At 31.4% G+C, this 24,025-nt stretch overlaps 1 protein-coding gene across 1 annotated transcript; it reads left to right on the top strand.

Moving 5' to 3' along the window:
* The first annotated feature begins 9,670 nt into the window (after nucleotides 1–9,670).
* LOC124358988 (CDGSH iron-sulfur domain-containing protein 2 homolog) lies at nucleotides 9,671–21,627 on the top strand. The gene is made up of 3 exons (XM_046811286.1): nucleotides 9,671–9,874; nucleotides 17,951–18,036; nucleotides 20,807–21,627. The coding sequence occupies exons 1-3, from the start codon at nucleotides 9,778–9,780 to the stop codon at nucleotides 21,002–21,004; spliced, it is 381 nt and encodes a 126-aa protein (XP_046667242.1). The 5' UTR covers nucleotides 9,671–9,777; the 3' UTR covers nucleotides 21,005–21,627.
* The last annotated feature ends 2,398 nt before the right edge of the window (nucleotides 21,628–24,025 follow it).

Raw genomic sequence — 24,025 nt, forward strand, 5'->3', positions numbered from 1 at the left:
CAAACATTTATTCTTACAATGTCTAAAGTCCATTATATAAGACATTTTCAATATAACGGGCTTTTGTTTTTTAAAGGTATTTGCCACAGCATATGATGGCCAGGGTAAAATTCGGGTAGACACGGCATCTCGAATAACTGGGATTTTCTCTTTCTTCAAGTGTCAATCCTCCAAAACATGTCATCAAGCTTCAGTTATATGATTACTTTTTAGAGTTTGAAACCTGATAAAGAGATCATGTGCGCTAGTTCTCTAAACTTCGTATTTGAGCTTATCATGCATATAGCAGATGTGCCAAAAGCGCTCATGATTTGACACATCTGTAAAAGGCTTGAGAGCAATTTTTAGGTTAGATGAAAAAGGTGAGTTTCGAATTTGTAGCAAATTTTATACTAAATGGAACAACTCCTTAATTAGCAGCCAGATTTTTAAATTGGCGTATATATAGGAGAATTATTTTACTTATAATATAGTTGACTTTAGGAGATTATATATTAACATGTTTTCAGTTGTGGATATATCTCCAGTTTGTTATGCCTAATACAAACAAGACAGCAATTGGAGAAGATTTTTCGAAAATAGAGAGGACGTAAGGAACATATGACATCCGGTCCCATTTGCCTATGAGAGACTAATGTACTGGGTGGACAGGCAGTAAAGAGTCCAGAGTAGAGTAACTTTTAAATTAAACCTACTATATCGAAATCGAAAAACATATTCTTTGTTATATTCGTATATGTAAATAATTTAATCAGATATTTTTCTGGTTAATCTCGTCCCAAACCGAAATTACAGGTTAAATATACTGTGTAGAAAAAGAAAACTAATGCAATTTACAAAAAAGAAAAATGTTAACTGTATTATTTGGAATAAAACTGATCAAGCAAAGGGATATTGCTTCTTGTCTAAAGTCCATTATTTAATGTGGGGTTTGCAAGTGATTGTCACTTTTCCAATGAACTTTGAAAATTATCGTGAGGTTATTTTAAAAAATTACATGTTTATCATTACAGCACATTACGTGATTACTTAGTTGGGTTATTCAAGTGTCCGAATCTAACATTAAAAATCACGTCCATCGGTTTGATCTTTTTATCGGTTTGGACTTATTGGAATTCTTATTTGCTAATTCTACAATTCAATCTCTTATTTCGAGTTTTTTATCATAAGTGAGAAAATACCTACATTACTGAAAGGCTACAGAAACTACTTTTTTATTAAGAGTTGGAAAAAGTTAATTAGATATTTTAATACTAAAAACAATTTAATTAATGTGTCGCCAGATGTAAATTGGGAGATATAAATTCAATTGTATTTTAATTTATAATATATAATAATGGTTGAAATATTTTAATATATTTGGTTATATGTTTCTAGAGACAGAATTGTACCATCAATAATGTACAGATTATAGTTCTATGTCGTAGAAGTGTGATAGTGCAATATTCCGGTCCTTAAAGAATTGCTATTTAATTTGTGTTTACAGGAACCAAAGGATATATTAAAGAGACTGTGAACTACAGACGAAGAGCAAGTGAGGGTAGTTGTCTACAACAAGGACTGTACAGAGGAAAATCTGTTTTTTCAAGAGAAATATCAAAGAGAAATTAAAGAAACTGGAAAGAGGGCCGGGTTAAATAGTGGTGTAGAATGGTAAGAACTAATGCAATCAGTCTAAAAACTGGAAAGATGATTGTGTTAAAATGTTATTTTGCACAGTGTTACGCGACTAGTAGCGACCAAGGGGCAAAATTTGCTCTTTCTTTGAACTTTTGACGTCGATTACATATCTGAGAGGATTTTTTGATCCATTAAGTAAGTGAACTGCTTTCTTTACAGAATGATAAAAATATAATCACACAGTGAATACAAATTAAAGCCAATCTTGGGGTTAACCGTTATCGAATCGTATCTGTCATCTGTGATTTAACATAGTTTTTAAAACTTCACTTTTACTAATATTTCATTTACACAGTAAAAATTGTAATTAGCAATTTGACATTACCGGAAAGGATCCGAAAAGTCTACAATGAAAAACTAGAGAGATCCTTGGTGTTATTCAATTGCATTTGGTTACAAAATCAAAACTTTAAAAAGTTCAAAACGAAGATGGTTATGAAATTGTATTTAGTTTTGTTTCATAAACCCTTCTAGGAAAATGTAATCAAAATTTTGAAAATTTAATCTCTATTGCCTAGTGTTTTATTCGTACTTGGACCTTGGAGGAAATGCCACGTTCATAATTTTAGAAAATCACCACAGAATGTAATTATTAGTTATATCTTTTAGGCGTGTGCTGATATCTGGCCATAAACTACTCGTAATCTTGGAAAATATTGGTAATAATTCATTTATAAGCAAGCTGAGTACAATAATATGAGATTTTTCATGGCATATTAACAGAGAATGTTAGCTTTTTCATACTGTAAAAAGAAAAATATAATAATAGTGTTGGATCGTTTAAAATTAGGTAACAAGATTTAATTTCAGTGAACTCTTGTGTTTTGGTATATTTACTGCCATCACAGGACATTTTATTTGTTAAAAAACACTGCTATGGAACCTTTACTCATATGATCAAAAATTTGAATATATTGATTGACAAGATACAATCTCGTAAAAAGATTCATGTGTATCGACTTTGCCTAGTATTTAGTTTTTGTATAGACAAAACTATGATGGTGCATGTCCTTATTTTCTGTAAGATTAGTCTGTCTGTCTGTCTATCTTATCCGCAAGATCCGAAATCTCGAGGAGGAGAAATGAGCTTTTGATTAGAAATTGTCCATGCAAATCTCACGAAAAGCCCGATTACGCAATCGCTGGTATGAGCGTTAAGGATTTAGGTACTGAGATTATATTCTAGCCAGAAATGCATAGAGAATAAACTTGATTTGAAGGGTTGTATACCAAAATAACGTTTTATAATAGTGTTAGGGGGTTTGCATGGAATTGGATAATGGTCACATTTTAGGGAAAATCACCAGTTTTGGTTTTTCAGTAACAACAATTTTAGGGGGTCTGGATATCTCGACAAAGGTCTGCTATGGAAATACAGGTTTGTTGCGCGGAAAATATTTGTGAATGTACGGAGATTTGGGGACATCAATTCCTTCAATATCGGAACAAAACCTTATTGGGGGGAGGAGAAACTTGAATCACCGATGAAAGTCGCCTGAAAGAGTTTGGAAAAAACTTTGTGTGGGCAATGGAAAATCCCAGAACAGGAGCGAATGGTAAACCATACTTTGCGGTGGTATTGTCAGGTTTGTGCAACACTTCACCGGGCTTGTGTTAAATCACATCTACCATTGCAGACATCATATGTGGGGAGGTGATGGCAATGCTTAATTTCTTCTGTTAAAAAGTTTATTAGAGAAATGCCTGTAATTTATGTATACCACAATAAACACTTTTTATGAAAATGATCCAAATTGTTTATTATTTGATCCAACCTGTTCTTGCACTTATCGTATAGTTTTACTGAGTTTACAATTAATTGTCCTCGTTAAATTCTATGTTTGTCCATAAAATTTAGTAAACGAAACAAGTAATCTTAAAACTTATTAAAATTTAACTATAAGTAGCGAAACTATCCTACACATGCTATTAGTAAGTCAGAATAAAATATTCGTATGTAAATTAACTTTTATTTAGTGGGGAATAATTCAAGGGCTTGTTGCTCTCGCATAGTTATTCTAGAAGTATAATTTTGTTTGTTCATCTTTAAGACTCATTAAGTGCATGATTTTATCATCAGTGTAAAATTCTAAAATTTTTTAGTATCAAATGGCCATATGTGACATACAAATATTTTTTATTTATCCCCGAGAATTTTTAAATTATTATTTTTAATTTCATTTTTTGTAGTTTAAAAAGATTTGTGAATTAAAATTGTGGAGGGTTCCGTAAGGCTGCCTGAAAACGGAAACTTTGTATGCATACAATCATAATAATCGGCAACCACATACAGTAAAACTATACATTTTATAAAAAATGTTGTATCCAATTTTTTCATTTGTAGGAGAATACCAATTTTTGTCATTGCAACTCTAAATTTACATTTTCAAAAAATCTACTTCACCAACTAATTCTGTTATAGTGAGATCTTGTAGCAAAATGTGACGCCCAGCTAGTACCACTTCTGCTAGGCTAGATTAAGCAGGTATCCCTTTCCGGTTTAGTAGGAAGAAGCGTTGCATTTAATAATTTTTTAAAACCGTTCAACATGCAAATTTTATCGTTATCGTTCTTGCTAACAGTGGTGTACGCAAATTAAACGTTTAAAATGCCGTTTAATTCACGTCCAAATATGATGGGACGATATCGATAAGGTTTTTGTCCATTTATACAATCGTAAACACTTTTCAATATTAGACACTCAGTAATTACGAAAACCTTCGAAATTAAAAAATACCAATGTACATATCAAGCCAAAGTTATGTTTGAAACAGTTTTATCTTTTAACGATTGAGTTGTATATTTTCTAAAACTTTGAAACGTCGTTATCTTAAAACCTAGAGCATATCGAAAAATTAGTAAAAAAATAAAATTTGCTTCGATATTTTATTTAATAATAAAGTGCTAATTTTTGTTTATTTTATGTAGAGAATACCCGATTGATAAAAAGTTGTACACAATTTTGCAAATTACCGCCATCTTGGACCTCTTCATTTACAATACATAATTAGTCCTCGACGGCCCGATATTAAACCAAGCACTATGTAAAATAAATTAGCTTATCGGTTTTAGTCAAGAAGTGAACGTCCTAACAGTTTCCATTAACCAGTTAAAGCAATGAGTAGAAAGAGTTATCCCGTTAAAACATGTTAATTACTCAATTTCTATTAGACCTAAAAATAGCATTCGACGAAAACAGGCAAAAGGTAAGCAAATCTTACCAATTTTAAGAAATAGAGCCACAAAGTAAACAATGTTTCTGTTTTTCATTGATTGATAGCTTGTGGTCGCAATAAAGAAAATATTTCAAATTCTCAGTATTTACTAAAACGCGAAAGTTTTTTGAATGGGACAGACTAATAAAAAGAAAGGAAGTTGATTAAATGTAAACGTTTGCCAAGGTTATGGAAATGCTAAACCATCAAAATTTCAAAACACATTCCGTTGTGTTACAAATGTTACCAGGATCATGATACAAAAGTGTGTAATAAACTTTCAAAATACCCCCTTTTGCATTTGGGCTCTGATGTGAACGCACCCGGCTAACTACAAAGGTTGACCCGAGAAATAGAAAAAACTCCATCGTTCACATCCCCTTAAAAAGAAAACTTTTCGAAACCAACCATAATCATTTTGGACGAAACAGCCCAACACCAAAACCAGTCCAAAACCCAAACCAAAATTTGTCTCTCAAATAGTTTACTGAAGGAGTAACCTTTGCTCAAGCTGTACAGAATAATCACTGAAACTAGTAGTTTTTTTACTTCAAGGGGACAAAGAATCTAAACGGCCAACAAAGATGAATTTGAAGATTTGTCCAATATAATTCAAAAAATCATTTGAACGATTTCAGGATCAAAATATTCTTTCTAAACAAGCAGAACAGATTATTACGTTGCTTAATATGTTGACTACAATAGCTTATGGTATAAAATGTATATTATTCTCAAATCGCTTTAGGAGTGCCAACGGGTTAAACTCAGCATAATCAGAAGTCATTTTATTCATCACTCAAACCTTACTTATACATCTTAACTTATTTTAGAAATTAATTGTTTCACGGACAGAAGTTATTTTAAACTTCCTAACTACATATTATACTATATTTAATCATCCTGACAACACAGCCCATTGAGAGTAGTTCCATTTTAGTTAAAGAAACAATATTGAATATTATGGAAAATACCAGCTTTAGAGAGAACCAACTTCAAGCTTCCAGAATTGTTCTCTTGAACATGTGATAGGCTCTATTGCATTTTCAGCTATTTATTGTCCCCTCATCATGTTATAATCAAACAATCAATTTGAAACAGTTTTTTTACTACTTTGGGGACATAAATTTATAGCGGGAGGTGATTACAACGCAAAAAACCAAGATTGGGGTTCTCGACTGGCACTTATAGGAGAACGACAATTATTAAAAGGTTCCAAACGAAAATCATTATAATCATCTTGCTTATTACGGGGGTAAACCTACTATATGGCGAAAAATTCCAGATTTGTTAGACTTTTGTTACAAAACGGATTACTCAATAAAAACTGCATCAGGTATCAATCAAATCCTGTTTACCTTGATCTATCTTTAGATCACTCACAAATATTATACTTAATTTAAGCACAGAGTACAGTATTAAAAAAATGTGTAGAGAGAATGTATGTACAAATTTGCTGAGTTCAATTCCGTGACTCATTGAAATGAAAATATTTAATTTTGATCATTTAGTTAAAAAGTGTTCTGAGAATTTAGAAAATTCTACGACTACTTTATTGATTGTTTGCAATGATCTGCCAGAGGCTTTACATTCTTACACGGTATTCAAAAAGTTTGAAATATAGGAGTTATATTACCTAGAATAGAAGAGAAAATCGCTTGAGAAAAGAAGATTAAGAAGGTTCTATGGCAATAACAGTATTGTAAATCAAAATGATAAGGCGAACTTCAACAGGGTAAACTCAACATTCTGAAAATGTTATTGTTTAATATAAAATAACGTAAAACAATAAGATTTGAAAGAGTATAACCTAGTCTCTCTCATCAAACCGAAGAAGGCTACCATTCATCATGGAAGTAACTAAAGACTTAAGCAGCAGAATAGAGTTTCGCCCCATTTTAAAAAATGATGGAAACTTGGCGAAAAGTAACACTTGAAAAATTGGAGGAATTTGCAGAATAAATCCAAAAATGGTTTTCAAACCAAATGGTGCCATTTGTAAACAACGATGAGGAAATAGTGTAGTATTAGATTCTACCGACTACTTCAACTCGATTCCGTTAGTGGAAAATTCATACCGTCTGACGTTCACTTAGTTATAACTCACTACTCAATACTCATAAGTCTCCTGAAGCTATGCCTCTATTAACGGAAAGATAATAATGATATGGGAACCTCAAAGAAAAGCGAATTACATTCTTAAACATTGTCTTATTTGACGCCATGCTGAGACTGGAACACATACCGTTCAACTTAAAATTATAGCTAATTATTAAATGTTTTAACAAAACCAGGGGAGCCTATCAGCCAGCTGAACGCATACAGGACCAAATAAGCCTCTTACCTATTATTTCAAAAACCGTTTGAAAAGCTTTATTTTGCGAAGAGACTACAATCATTTAATTGATTAAAATCCTTAAGATCCTATAGTACGTGCTCAACAGTTTGGTTTTAGGCGTAAAACATGGGCATAATAGAACATGCCTTAACATAGTAGTTGAAATGATAACGGGGAAGTGGCTTGAAAATATAAAAAGTTCAATTCTTCATTTACCTTTTTAGAAGTCAGGGAAGTATCAGCGTTTGATAAGGTATGGCATAACTCTTCTATTATACAAAATTAAGAAGTTTTTGTGGCATTCTATTTTTCTTTTACTAAAATGAAACCTTTAAAACCTATATATTTTCAAACAAAAATATTGATGTTATTACTCAGCAAACATTCATAATAAAATCCTGAGTTCCTCAAGGAAGTACATTTAGTCCATTTTGTAACTAACTATATATACCGTTGAACCTCCCATAAAAATGAAAAATACTCCAAATTGCAACTCTTCGTAGATGATACTGCAGTTTTATCAGTCCATATAAAGAATTGTGTTCAAGCATATTTTTTCATTACTCAAAACATGAGCTTAAAACCGATATTTTCAATAAAAATATGGATGTTAAGACATGGAGAATAAAAATCCTGAGTTTCTCAAGGAAGTACACTTAGTCCATTTATATTAAACTCATAAAATGAAAATTATTGTTCTCTATATAGTTACATTGTTGAACTATGATCATTTACTCCAAATACCTTAAATATATTGAGCTACACATGCGCTTAGACAGACGACTTACATGGAGATCCTAAAAACATTTTATGAAAAGACAGCAGCTAAATTTAAAATCGTATAAAATGATTTGGGTTACCCCCTGGATTTAAATCAAAAAACTCAGCTTAATTCTTGAAGAAAATACATTGAAGTTACTAATATATAAAACACTGTTATGGACATGTGGTGTGCATTTATATGGCACAGCAAGCAATTCAAAACTCGAGATACTCTAATTGGTATCAATCAAAATTGTTAAGACAATTTCAAAAGGGCCTTAGTATGTATTCAATAAAACGTTACATCAAGTTTTGAACTTCCCAACAGTCAAAGAAGAAAATGTATAAATTCTGTCTGAACTTATCTTTAAAGATTAGATCACCTTGCGGTAAATGTAACCTTGATAGTTCAAAGATATGTACATACTTCACCGATCTGCTATCCTGGTACTATGTTTTAGGTTTTCGAAAAACGTTAGTGTTAGCAACGATTAACGTATAAATTGAATTTTAATTGTTAATGTTGTTTCTGCATATCGTATTTACTTATGGTTCTTACTACATTGAACAAGGATTATACGAGAAACAAAAAATAAATAAACATTTTTGTTAAAAGAAGAAGAAACTACTTGAACAGCATTATCTTGAAACATAATAATGATGTTAATGATTTTATTGCTTATAATTTATATTCAGTAGAGTTTTTCAATAGAAAGTATAACTCTGAATTTCAGAAAAATGTGTACGCTTGTTTCCGAAAGTACCTAAAATTAACTAACGTGTGCTGTGTCAAATACCGTTTTAAAAACCCTGTAAAGTATGGCATTGATGCATGCCAAGACGATAACTTTGAACCTGGCAATGAAGAAATGGATTTTGGACAATCCTCAGGTAAAAGATCCCCCCCCAGACGCAACAGAAAGGGTTGAAATGAAAACCGTATGTTGATTATAGATTACTTGCAGGAATGAAAATTATATTGGCCTACATAAAAAATGTGTCCTGTGTTCCTATTTCTAAAAATCAATAAAATGAACAATAAAAACTGTTGCCGTGTATACACATACAATCTAGTTTTTTCGCGCACTTGTACGTTAAAAAATTTACGCAGGTGTCACAAGGTTGTTTATAATGTTGCGTTTCTGTGACCCATGCATCACACAGAATTAATGTGGGTGGAGGGAAAGTGATAGGTCGCGATGAAACATCCCAACAAGTTGGTTTCGGATCCAAGCAATGTTGCTTGAAATTATACAAATACAAATAAACAATACATAATAAGTGAAAGTCGCTCAAGATTATATTTTCCGGATATGACCCCAATCTTCGAGCAAATTGTTTTCATGAGTCAAGCACTTGCTTATTCACTCCAAAATGAGAAAATACTTAAACTTGAACCTATAACTTCACATCAGATGAATTTAATTTTCATTTTATTCACAACCCAATATTACAGCGATTTACAGCTCTAAACTAAACATTAATCATGGCGGCGTTTATTTTTAAATTGACGTTTAGAACTAGTTTTTACTTGTCGAAGTTACACAATCTGCACATTTACTTCGAATTTTGATATAAGGTCTTTTCCTCTTTTCTCTGTGTCAAGAGGCAAAAAAAACGCTTAGGCCATTGGACTTTTGGAACGGAACAGAAAAAGGTTTAATTTTCAAAATAATTGTAGAACAGCGGAACGGAACACATTCCAAGACGGACGATAGAGACCCGAGATAGCTGCTCTACTTTCATGACTTTGTAAACTTTACTTGTAGAAGTAATTTAATAATAATGGAACCTGTTTCAAAATTGATAAAGGAATCTCTACCTAACTATTTATCAAACCTACCTATTCCGAATTCAATTGGAGGATGGTTCAGACTTAGCTGTAAGTAAATTGTCTATATTTGTAGTCTTGCACTTCGTGAAGTTCCTTCTTGCGAAATACTAAGTGACATTAAGCCTAGAACAGCATGCATTTTAACCAATTGTGCTGAGCTAAACAAAAATTAACTGGAAAATCCGTTACCACTTGAAAGAAAGTGTTATATATATATATATATATTTTATTTAGAGTAAAAGAAATAGAAATTTGGTTTACCTTTACATTTATGCCTGTATGGTACTGCAAAGCCTAACCTTTTATTTTTTAAAGATTTTTTTTAATTTTCTGCAGTCTATATAAATCACAAAACTTTGAATTAAAATATCAAAAATTTGTTATGGTGATCAAGAAAAGGGTAGGGTACGATAAGCGGATCCGGTTTTTTATATCGAAATTGGCAAACGATATTAAGCTTACTTAATCATAAACCACCGATATAATTAATCAATATTGATTAATTATTTTGAACAAATAACTTAAATAATCCATATCAACAGCTGTAAACACTTTCAAATAATACACGTAAGGTAATATTTCAATTTTACATTTTGATTATTAAAAATGGCAGTCAATTTTAGAAAACTACACGACATTGCTTTGAAAGATGATAAGACATGTGAAATTTGTGGGAAAGAAACAACTGTAACTATGAAAGGAGCAAATATGATTCAGTTTTCCTAATTTTGCTTATAATAATTTGTTTCATCACTGTGAATATTAAATCCATATTTTAATTTAAAACTTGATTGTTATTGAGGACTATAGATACTTTTATATCGATTGATAGTCTAGGATTTGAGATGCGAATATTAGGTATCGATGACTACATTCTTCGATATAAAAAACCAGGTCCGCTTATCGTACCCTACCTCAAGAAAATTGCTACTTATAATACAGAGTAAAAACAGTGTAAAATTAAACAGACCAGAATATAGCTTACTTAAAACAGCAACAGCTGTCAAAATTGAATACCGTATCGGACATATTTAGCTTTTAGTGGCCATTAAAATATATTGAAATGTGGTATGTTTAAAAGTGGGTACATTGAAAGAAAGCGCAGAATTGGATGCAGTATGATAAGTGCCCAACACTCAAATGATGGATAATATTGAATCACGATTAGAATAATTTAAATGATGTCAGAAATGTTGACCCTGTTAAGTAATTGTAAGTACTATACTGTTCATACTGAGGGGTAGGGTCCAATAAGCGGACCCGGTTTTTTATATCGAAGAATATAATCATCGATACCTAATATTCGATACCTAATATTCGCATATCGAATCAGACTATCAATCGATATAAAAGTAATAACAATCATATGTTTTAAATTAAAATGTGAATTTAATGATGTAACAAATAATAAATTAATATAACCAAAATCAGGGAAACTCATAACTTTAACTAAATGAAACAGAACGAAAACGTATTTACTAAAGTTGTGTCCACCATTACCTTCTTTTTTGCATCTGAAGACGACCATGTTAGCTCCTCTGACAGTTACATTTGTTACCTTTCCACAAATATCACATAATGGATTCTTAGGTACTAACCCAACATTCTGAAGCCATAAAAACATGTTTTATCGTCTTTTAAAGCAATTTCGTGAAGCTTCCTAAGATTGACAGTCATTTTTAATACACAATGTTACTTATGTGAAATTTAAAATATTACCTTAATTATATTATTTGAAAGTGTTTACAGCTGTTCATATAGATTATTTGAGTTAATTGTTAAAAATAATTAATCAGTATCGATTGATTATATCGATGGTTATGATTAAGTAATATCGTTTGCTAATTTCGATATAAAAAACCGGGTCCGCTTATTGGACCCTACCCATACTGAGTATTAACAAAATTATAATATTAATCTAAATTTCATATATTTCTTTAACATATAAAAATATAGCCTCACTATAACACAATCTTAAAAGTCTATGACGTAATTCAGCTCGACATTGTTATTCCAAATTAATCTCAACAATCATATATTTATTTCATCTCAAGGGATGTTTTTCTTATTTTGCCAGAAGTGCGGGATGTTTTTCTTAGTGCTCATACTGATGATCAGGGGTATTTTAGATTGATATTTTTCCAACCTCAGATCATATCCCGGATTGTCCACGTTTTAAAATATAGGTCATGATTTAAATTAGGAAAAATACTGTTTTAAAATAATTCCTGGCCATCAGTGCGGGCTCCGGTGGCAGCACTACGCACTTCTGGCAAAATTTAAAAAACATCCCTTGAAATAGTTCCCAAATTCAAGCTCAGATCACATGAGCGCTTATAAAGCTTATGTTTAACTTTGGTACTTACTAGTAACATATTTATGATAACCTAATCTAAACCTACTTATATTACATAATAACATTCCATAGTGTAAATTTCCATTCGTAGTCTCATTGCTTGTATGAAATGGACTTGGCTGTTACTGAAGTACTAAGCAAGTCATAAGTACTACTAAGTAACTTTAACAAACATGTTAACTCATCATATTTTTACATAAAAATAAGTTTAGAAGCATTAAAAGACTTTACTGATATTTGAAATAAATGTAACATTTTTGAAGGTTTACAATGACTGTGCAGCATAATAAGCAGCCACCACCATAATTAAATCATTAATATGTATGATTATCTAAACTACTGATACAAAAATGTCTAACCGAATTAGGTTATAGGTGTTTCAAATTAGAGTACAGTTCAGTTGTTTAAGTTAAATTTTAATGATGAATAAAAAACTTATCTAGGCTATGTGTAATTATAAAACATAACAAACAAAACAGTGTAACATTTAGTTACATTTTACTATTTTGAAGTATAAAATGTCTTACTGCTTGTGACAAAAATATCACATGTGCATTGCCAATTGTACTTGTGGTCCTTACTCAAATACAGTACAAATTGTTTCACTTTTGTAGTGTACGCATACACGCATTTACTGTTATATAAATAAACTTCAGAACATTGTGAAGACAATACCAAATACTTGATATATTGAGTGTAAACAGTTGTATAATAATAAAAAGCTTGCAAAACATTAAAGCGTTCCCTAATACTACAGAAACTTGAATAACCAGATCTAGGTTTAAATGTTAAATAATTTTTTTATTACCAGAGTCATAATCTGCGGAATATACAAATTACAAAAATATACAATAGGCTACTCTGGAGATTCAGTGTATTATATGCAATCTATAAACAATTTAGTAAACCTCCGCACAGAGGCAACAATCAGCCTGTGCCACTCTGGGAAATTCTGACTGCCGCTTTTAGGTTTAAGAATTTGATTTGGACTTAGGTTTGTTATGTGTAGGATGAAACCAAAAAAAGTTAAATGTAAAAAAATAAAAATAAACAACCCCCGGATTTGGGGAGAGGAAGGTGTTGCTATGATTTTCCAGTTTTTAACCCTTTGAGTGCCGCAGCGTCTACATAGTAGATGTTGTGAAATGTGCATAAATTGCCGGCATCTACCCAGTAGACGATTTTTATTTAATTAATATCACATATAATTCATTTTTGTTTTGACAAATAACTTATTTCACGGCAATCTACAAGTTTCGAACTATCAATTGTGATTGATTTTTATTGTTCACCGCCCCCTTGTAGTTATTTGTCATCAGAAAAAAACAGATGACGCAATAGTTGGTCAGCTGCTACTTGTTGCCATTAACTACACAGTTTCGTTCGTTGTGTGTTTACATTGTGCTAGTTTCGTGTGTTTATGCTGAAAACTGTTGTTATTACTATTCTGCAATTGTGTTCAGTAAAACTTACAATGCATTTATAAACTTCTTTTTCCGTGTTTAGTGATATATATTTTATTGTTGGATTGGTGATGAAGTAAAACGCAAGTTCCAATCAAACTATTGATTTTAGGTGAAGAAAGGTTATAGAAGTAAGGTTATATTGTAGGCCTGTGTATATTTTTATATACTTTTTATATAATTAGTATTTTACAGTCGTCTTACTTCATTGAGTGAAATAGGGTAATTATGATATTGTTTATAAACTTTTGACAAACTTGAACAAAAATTGCTTTTTGTTGTATTATTTTGTATATATTGCAGTATCTGGTTAAATATTAGGTAATTCTAAGCAATATATGGGTCAACCTCGATTTTTCTCACATTACAATATAATGTTCCAATAGTCAATTAGAAAAGGAAATGACTAGAATTTCTTGCCGGAAAGCAGTTATAGGGAGCAGGCAACTCATATTACAATATAATGTTCCAATAGTCAATTAGAAAAGGAAATGACTAGAATTTCTTGCTGGAAAGCAGTTATAGGGAGCAGGCAACCGCGAGAATTACCTATTAGTGATCAGGGGCACTGACGTGATCTGGGCTTCAAATTTGGAACTACTCGAGTTAATTTTTTTTCTAAAAGAGCAAGCAGCGCGAAGCGCTGCGCATCGGGCAAGCATCGTGCGTGATCTTCGTATATACTGAATTGATTCAGGCCAAAGGAATGACACAGATTCCTTTACCAGATTTTTACGGAGATTTTGTATTGGGCGGATTATATTGGTTTACTTTGCTTTCCAGCATGTAATTATGTGTTTAAAACTGTTTTACATACATTACCTACATTATATTGTAATATGTAATAACAATTTATCAGAAATTTTTAATAAAAAAAAAGGATCACGCACGATGCCTGCCTGCGCGCTGCTTGCTCTTTTAGAAAAAAAATTAACTCGAGTAGTTCCAAATTTGAAGCCCAGATCACGTCAGTGCCCCTGATCACTAATAGGTAACTCTAAGCAATATATGACCGTCTGGCGGTTGCCTGCTCCCTATAACTGCTTTCCGGCAAGAAATTCTACTCATTTCCTTTTCTAATTGACTATTGGAACATTATATTGTAATATGAGAAAAATCGAGGTTGACCCATATATTGCTTAGAATTACCAAATATTACTGTAACACACCATATTATGCATGATTTTTGTTCAGTTTTTCATGCTCTTTCATATGGTATAGCTAAAAAAATATAAAAAAATATTGTATAAATAAAATTTTAGTTCAAACTTGAAATTTATTTTTTTTTCATTTTTTACTTTTTTGTTATAACCTATATTCTTTTTGTGTAAATAAAAATAAAATTATAATATTATATGGAAAAAATACCTTGTTTTATAACACACAAACCAAAAAAAAATTATTCAAATCGGTTGAATAGTTTTTTTAATATAGTTTTTTCCCCACACGCTTGCAAAACAGAAGGAAATGCTCCGGCAATTTATGCGTATGACTTGGGAAAATATGCTGTGGCACTCAAAGGGCTAAAGTCGTTAGATTTTAACAAAATCGGTAATTCTCTACAATTATGGTATCAACATCAGTTTCATTACAATAGAAATGTATTACAGAGTGAATATTTTTCTTAATACTTGAGAATAAACCATTGGGTATAGTATGAGAAATCTAAGGTATGTGTGATGTGGTCCATTTTTGTAGTTATAACACGCAGAGTACAGATGTAAGCCACCTACATCTGTAGAAGGGCCTCATGCTCAAGTCCTGTTACATGCTGTAGAACTTTAGCAATTGATGATTGGAGGTTTGGTATATTTAATCACCAGTTTATTCTATCGTCAAACTTGCCACAGCTAGAAATCTAATTGCCCTTGGCCTGACCTAGTTGGCCTTTGATACAAGACTATTTAATCTGAGACATCTTCCTTGTAACTAAATATCTTCAATACCGAGGCTTTTTTTGGATAAATCTGCCAGAGCTGTGACCTCTTCTATGGCCACCTTTGAGTTGTTTGACGGGCTGCTGTATAATAGGACCATCACGACAGTCGAATCAGTAAACCAAATAATCTATTAAAAATAGGCACACAATCTAATCATATTTAATTACAATTAATTATTGCCAGTTCTTTGAATGTATTAAATAAAAATATTTTTTAAATTGGTTATAATTAAATGGAATTTGAGTAATGGCCACAAGTTTAATCTAATGTGTCAGACATGTTGATCTTTCAAAATAGTAAGAAGAAAGGTTTACACTGCTTTGTTCATAACATTCGATAAATGCACATAGATAGTTTTTAATTCATCATTAAATTATTACTTCTTTAGATATAAAACATACTTGTAAGTTGAAAACTAATGTAACACCTTGTAACGTAATTCGGTTTGACATTTTGGTTTTCCATTGTTTGATAGTTTAGATAATCAGAAATGTTGATGATTAGTTTTATTGGTTTAATTTAATGATAGCCTTTTTGTACAGTATTATTATTACTATGATGAATGTTAATTTTATTTTAATTCATTTTTATAGTTTTTAGAACAGAATTATTGTTTTATTAAATTTTTAAAGTGTGCTATTTGAGTTTTATTTAGTTACCTAAACGTGCAAGAGGCAGAAGCCAGTAATGGGTGAATGTGAAAAGACCCACTTCTTACGGTTACCATGTTACCGTCTCTGTGCTTATTGATCAATGTTAGACCACTAAAGTTTCATGGTACTGCTCAATGCTATAAGCACGTATAACCGTACGTTACTGCTGTGCTGAGAAGCTGTTGTGTTTTAATCTATAAACTGTGGGAAGGGTGTGAATAGTTGGATTACTCCCTTTATTTTATTTTACTATAACTCCCAATCTTACTAATAAAAATAAAAAAATAACAGCCTATAGTGGGCTAAGAACTTGGAAAAAAGTAACATCTTTCCATATATATGCCATGTAATTGTATGTTTCCATTTCTAGTTTTCCTAGTATATACATATAATTATGTTCTCTCATAATTTATTTAGATAATTATTCTAATAGTAACATTAATATAATTTCTTAGTAGTAAGTAAAATGTATAAATATGCTATAATGTGAAATAATAAATAATATGTATTGTGGGCAAATAAAAAGTATTTATATACAGTTTATTTACCTTTTCTTAAATAGAAGAAGAAAAGAAAATATGCATTGAGAAAATATAGTTTTCGTTTTTTTTGGATATTTAATGAGTGCTAATTAACCATTGTTGTGATGGTTAAAGAATATACAGAAAAACATTCATTTATATATAGATGATTTAGTTGTTTTTCACCAAAATTCCTTCCAACTTTTGATATTTTATACAATTATTAGACCTGTTTGTAACTTCCTGTAGCTAATGATTTACCGACTTCTTGTTATGTGGTTTTTACAGTTCTTTGTACAAGACATGTAGTTTTATTATAATTTGTCAATACTGCCAAACATTTCTTGTACATATAAGTATCAATTTAGATTTAGTTTATTTTATAGGCGTCATAATTTTTCAAATACCACAACATTATAGAGGATTTCATAACATTTACAATGATGTATAATATTTAATAATTTTATTTAGAGTTGTTATAACAATAAAAACACAAGTTGTTCTCACATGACGGAGAGGCCCAATCAATTCAGCCTGTTAGTACCTGAGGCATGTCACAGTAATTTGACCTTGAGAGGGTTAAAAGTAAAGCAGCAACTATATGGTGCTTTAAGGGTAATTGTGCTTTAAAAATCCTTAAAATTATTGAAGTCTTATTACAGACACTATAATCTTTCTGAACATGGTTTCAACATTATAAATTAACCTAAATGTCTTGAAAATGAAATACTTAAAAAAATTTCATTATTCCAAGCAACATTTAACATATATAAATTAAAAGTTAATATTCAATGCTTTGGATGGTTAAATTTACAACACTGCAGTCTTTGCATGTTTGATAATGATTCAAATTCTTGTCCATGTTACAAGTAGTAAGGTATTAAAATATAATTTAGTACTCCTGAATGGAGTAACAAATCATTTCATATACATTAAAATGTGCAAAAATTCATGGAGAATTATTTAATCAAGGTACACATGTGATTTTATTAACCATACCGCAAGACACGGACTTTGATATGTCGAATAAAAGTGCAGACATGCACTTTACTTACTTTACTGTATGCACTTTACATGCATACATTTTACATTACTATTAAATGTTTGAAAGTATGGATGAATTTATAAAAAAAGTCAATATCAGTTTTTAAGGTGAATACACGACTTATATTGTATACTATTATGTTTCAGTCAAAGACTGGGCCTCTCTGGTTCCATTCTTTGCAGCAGTTGGTGGAATATCATACGCTACCTATAGACTTTATCGGCCAAAATCTGTAAGTTGTCTAGTTAAGAAGTCGAATACGAAAAGAATAATTTGTTTAAGAAGAATTTTAAAAGAGTTTGTTCATTTTAGAAAGTTAAGATTTCACTTTAAAATACACTCCTTAAAAATTTGTATTTTTTATTTTAAAGTAGTACAGAAATTACTTAATTAACAGCAACAGGAAACGGTTATTAATCTACCAATATAGTTATTCAACTAGTTTAGTGTAATTAAGGGAGAGGATGAGAGGGGTGGATCCTTGCGAAAAGCCCTAAAAAATATGTATGTAACGGCAATCCAACTAGCTTGAAATATAGCAGTTAAATGTTTTATTTTGAATTACGAGGCGTCTTCAGAAAGTAAGTGCCGTTAAAAAAAAAGTAGAACAATTTTATTTCTGCATGAAAGCCCAAACCTTAAACTATTTTTCGACATAGTTTCCACCGATGTTCAACCACTTGTCGTAGCAGGTTTGTCTAGCAGGTAATTTGTCTGTACCTTCTACATAGAAGGTTCCTGCTGACGAATGTAGCCATGACTGTAGGGCAGTTTTCACTTCATCGTCGGTTTCAAAGCGTTGGTCGCCTAGCTCGCGCTTCATGTACAGGAACAAGTGGTAGTCAGACAGTGCCAAGTCCAGGCTCTACAGCAGGAGATCGAACTGCTCCCAACAAAATTCTATAACCAATGTTTGAGTGTCACCAGCGGTATGGAGCCGAGCATTGTCATGGAGCAAAACAATTCCGTTACTGAACATTCTCTCCGTTTGTTTTGAATTGTCCACCTTAGTTTTCTTAAAATATCAGATACGTTGCTGCATTAATGGTTTCAAACCAATCAGCAAAACACTTTTACGATCCCAAAAGATAATGCACATGATTTTTTGCAGACATTGTCTTGAATTTTTGTTTTTTCGGAGATTGCGTGTCACCACTCCATTCACTGCTGTTTGGATTCTGGTGTGACATGACGGTCCAAGTTTCATCACCTGTCACAATTTTGTTAAAAAAAATCCTCACCATCATCACTGTACCGTGTGAGTAAAGTCAAAGCACTTAGTGAGCATGTTTGGAACCCATCGGGAACACAGCTTGTGATAACCTAAGTGGTCCATAACAATTTCGTACAAAAGTGAGTGAAATTTATTGGTAATTTTCAGATAGCGTTGTCATAGTGAAACGTCTGTTCTCTTGGATTTTTTTCGTCAACTGCCCTTACCAGATTATCGATGACGAGAGAAGGCCTACCACTCCGAATCTCATCATGCACATTCGTTCGATTGCCACTGAACATTCTAATCCTTTTTCACACCATTCCTTAACTCATCTCGTCTTACCTGTAAACATCTCAAAGTTGACGACAATTTTCAGCCCGTTTTGCATTGTTTGCGTTTAAAAATCTTATTGCAGAACGAATCTCACAATCAGCGGGGTCACTAACTGTCTTAAATATTTTAAACGTTCAGAGACCACTGAAAACAGAATGAAGAACAATTAAAATGGCGTGATTCGATAGCCAGTGAACAAGGACTACTATTGTGCATGCACGGAACACCGATTGCAGCGCTACGTCAGCAGTAGAATGAAATGTTAATTACTTTCTGAGTAGGTCTATATAATTATTGAAATTGAGATTTATTCCCCCCCCCCTCCCCAAAGTGATCTGCTCTTCAATCAAATTCATCCCCTCAAAGCAAAATCCTAGTTACACCTCTGCTGTAAAAGTGTTCTTCATACAAAAGGTAAAGTAGAAAAGGCAAGTGGAAGGAAAATAGTACTGCATAGTACCTGTTTAGCATTAAGAATTATGTTAAATCATACAAATATCATACTACTTTTTCTTTAAAATGTATTTCATAATGTCTAAATTTTTCATAGTAACAAATACTTAAATGTTTGTTAATGATGTGATTTTTACATGCATTTAAAATGATCAAGCACTATCAATGATGTTGAGTGTAGATTGATAAAGGTTTAATACAGGGTGTAACAGCCTGGTAAATAAAGTGTTAGAATATACGCATGCAGTGTTCACTTTACATACAGGTCACAGAAACACAAACTGCCAGATTAACTGTTTTGAACGAATGTTTTTCCTATATAGTGTATGAATTAACCTTGTTAATTTTGATAATTTTCTCTTTATAACTAACTAAAATAATCAAACTGTTTTTTACATATGACAAAAGTAAGTAAAATATTTAGTCTCATTGAATCTAATTTATTTCTCCTTCAGTAATTAATACTGTTAGAATTGTTTTGACAACAATGTCAAATTTTTTGGTTACAAGTAAAATATTTGTTGTTAAGACATTGGCCAAGACCAATGTTTGGGCTGATTTTGACCAAATTCGGAATGTTTTTAAAGTTGTATCCAGGTTTTATTTTTTTTCTTGTATTAAATATTTATAGTTTTTACTATGAGAACCATGTTTTTATCAATATCTTCTAGAAAACTGCGTAGATAACTTTCTTTAAGTTTTAATTGTTAATAAACACTCCATTAATTGCTTTAAAAATTGGAACAAACTGTATACTTATAAAACTCTTTTATTTTTAATAAATATGAACAGTGGTATCAGACTGCATCTAAGATTTTTCATAGCGTATATAGAGAATGAAAATGTCTAGCCTTTGATAAAAGGACATACTTCATAAATCTTCACACAATTTATTTCATAGATGGTTATTATATGTAAGTACAATAAATTGTTATTGTTTACCTCTGTTCAGCAGTGTGGTGTTCATACACTGACCAATGTATTGATATGTATGCTTCAGCCCGTAAATCCAGAATTCAAGAAGACTGAGGCCAAGGTCGTAGACTGTGTGAACATTGAAGATCTCGGAGAAAAGGCTGTATTCTGTCGTTGTTGGAGGAGCAAAAAGTTCCCTTACTGTGACGGCAGTCATGGGAAATATAATAAAGATCACGGTGACAACGTGGGACCCTTAGTTGTCAGCAAACCCGCATCTTAGGATTAACAGTTCAACTCAGAATGTAGATCAATAAGATAGGACATTGAAATTGGCTTAATTTTCAAAGTAGAAACATTAATTATGGAGGTAATAAAGTAAAAGAGCGATAATGATATAATCAGTAATAGAAAACATTATATAAATAAAAAGTGCAATCAATATCTTAAATATAATGTGATATTCTTGTGAACAAAACAATAAAAATCTAGAATCATGGTGAAAATACTGTTGAAAACTAAATAATTATGATGAACAATATTCGTACATTAGTGTATTTTTAATCGATTATTTTAAGTTTAATTTAAATGATAATTAGAAACGGAACATAAAAATAAATATCTAAGGTGATTAATTTTGCCACTTTGTTTTTATTACCGATACTGTTTTAATGTAGTAGTAATTTTTCATCACTCATATTTTAATGTTTTTCTCTTTCTTGCCAAGTTGTTAATTCACTCAACAATATTCACTGTGATCGGATTGTTATGTAAATTACTAATATGATATTAATGCTTTGTGGTACTGTGCTATCTTGAATTTAGTTCTGTAAGCAAGAAGGTGGCTGGCTCATATTATGTATTTGGTTATAAACTTATTGTTTACAATAAAGAAATAAAACAAAACAGAATTGTCATTTTTTTGTCCCTAACATTTTTGTGATTTAAATAAAATGTTTCACATTAACTATAATATTAGTATCACAACTTGGTTGAATGTTACATAAACACACCAATGATATGACTCCATGATGCGGTCTAACGTCCATATAATGTAAGGGGAAGTGTATTCATAAGCGCCATGAAAAACTTGGCTCAACATTTTTGTTTATTCATGACAAGCATGTCCACTTACAGTCATTACAACTCTTGAATGATTTAGGATAGGAAGATGTTTGATCATCCTCCATACCCCAGACCTGGTGCCAAATCTTCCTAATGACAGTAACCTGGCTAGAAAGATCTCAGCCAGCAGATTTTTCAAAGTTAAAATTGAAAAGCTTGCGTCACACTAGAAGATTTTTTAAATGGACTAAAAAGAAGGATAATGTCTCCTACATTCAAAGATATTCATAATCCTAATTTGATATGCAATATTGTTTTAGTAATACTTAAAATATTTGTAAAATTCAAAACAAATTATGTGGGCATATGAAATGGATAATTGGTGCATGAATAATCGCCAATTGTTCACCTACTTTTTTTTGTCTTGATAGGACACTTGGTGATTATTCATGCAACAATCATCTGTCTCTTATGTCCCATCTTTATTTTTTAATTATTTAAAAATATATTAAAATACTATTACACATTTTTAGCACAGCAAAATTGGGATTGTGAATCTCTTTGAATGTGGGAGTACAATGTACATTCAACAATTTTTGAAATTATTAATTTACTTGTTTTTTTATTGTATTGGGTTGTGCTATCAATTGTTCAGTATACAATTTTCATACATATCACACTTATATAAGTTAGCTCGATTGAATTATAACAGACCAGACTTGAGTAAATCACACAAGTTGCGAAATCAAATTACAGTCTATGTAGTGTAGTGTCTAAAAGTGCCTGAATTTGTATGGTAACTATTTTGAAAAATAGTATTTTAGTGTCACCTTAAATACATATAATACAATTTTGTTTGTACTTACTTTCTGGATCGAGCTCACCTGTTTTATACAAATAAATAATTTTATACTATTGTACTGATGATTCCAGTTCTAAGCTATGTTTATAATTTCAAGTATAATTCTTTGAGAAGTCTGTTTAAAATTGTAGTCAAGAGACAGACAAGTGAATTAAATAACTTGCTTTAGACCTATACTTTCATGGGATTCTATTCTTGCTCTGACCATTTAATTTTTTTATCAGTTATTCCAATGAATGGTCCACAGTCTGAAATAGAGGGTCTATGCTGTCTGGCCTTTTATAAACATTAAGTTAAAAATGTTTACATTTAATTGAAACCAATCTAATCAAACAAAAAACTTCCATCACTTGTGTTGGTGACTTACTAAAAAATGTCACACGATCATTCCTCACAAATTACGATGGTTACTAATTTGTTAATTCTGCGTTTTCCTCATTGCCATCATGGTTGCCCATAAGACAAAATGTTAAGAATTATATTTGTACTTAAAAATTCATATACTTATGTTAGTATTGCATTGCCATTCAGTTTTGAGCTATTATTTAAACAGCCATATACATAAGTGAACTAATAAAGTTTTTAATTAGCTTAACCCTTCCCACGCGGAATTTATCTATCAATTTTGACTCATAACGAGTAATTAACTTTAACATTTTCTTTTACATTTTACCGACTCTAATTTTTTTTATTTAGTGGTGGCTATTAAGAATAAAAAATAATATAGTATCACAAAATAATCAGACCCCTATATTTTTTTAACAAATTTTACAAAAAGTCATCAGGATTCGCCATTGCATAGAACAATATAGGCCTATAACGACACAACAAATAAAGTAATAACAGAATAAAAAGATAATATAATGCTAAATACAACACGAAAACGAACAGTAAATAAGGAAATATGGCAAAACAGCGTTAAACACTAAAATATGCCGTGCCGGGATATATCCGTTTACCGCGTAATGGTTCGCCGCAGACTGAGGCTAAATCACGCCACGAGGGACAAAGCCACGCCCTCCCACCACTGCGACGTGCCAATGAGGTTCAAACTGTAACATCTGCTTTTCGGAACAAGTATTCAACACTCCCTTGAACTCTAGCGGATTCCACTGCAACTACAATTTATTAAATAACACAAAATAGACTTTGAAGGATATATCCGTTTACCGCGTTTCGGTCAAAATTAGGCCTAGCGGATATATCCCTTCCCCGCGTTCGAAGGGTTAAGAATGTGTTTTGAATTAGCTGTAAATGTATATGATACGATTTTCCATAGTAAATTAAACTTACATTTTTATTTAGAAAAATCTATTACTTTCTGGACAGGTATTGACATTGTATATCTAAATTGTATGTACATTTTTAATGTATTTT

This window comes from Homalodisca vitripennis, chromosome 4 (genome assembly GCF_021130785.1).
Source record: "Homalodisca vitripennis isolate AUS2020 chromosome 4, UT_GWSS_2.1, whole genome shotgun sequence".
Classification (NCBI taxonomy): Eukaryota; Metazoa; Arthropoda; class Insecta; order Hemiptera; family Cicadellidae; genus Homalodisca; species Homalodisca vitripennis.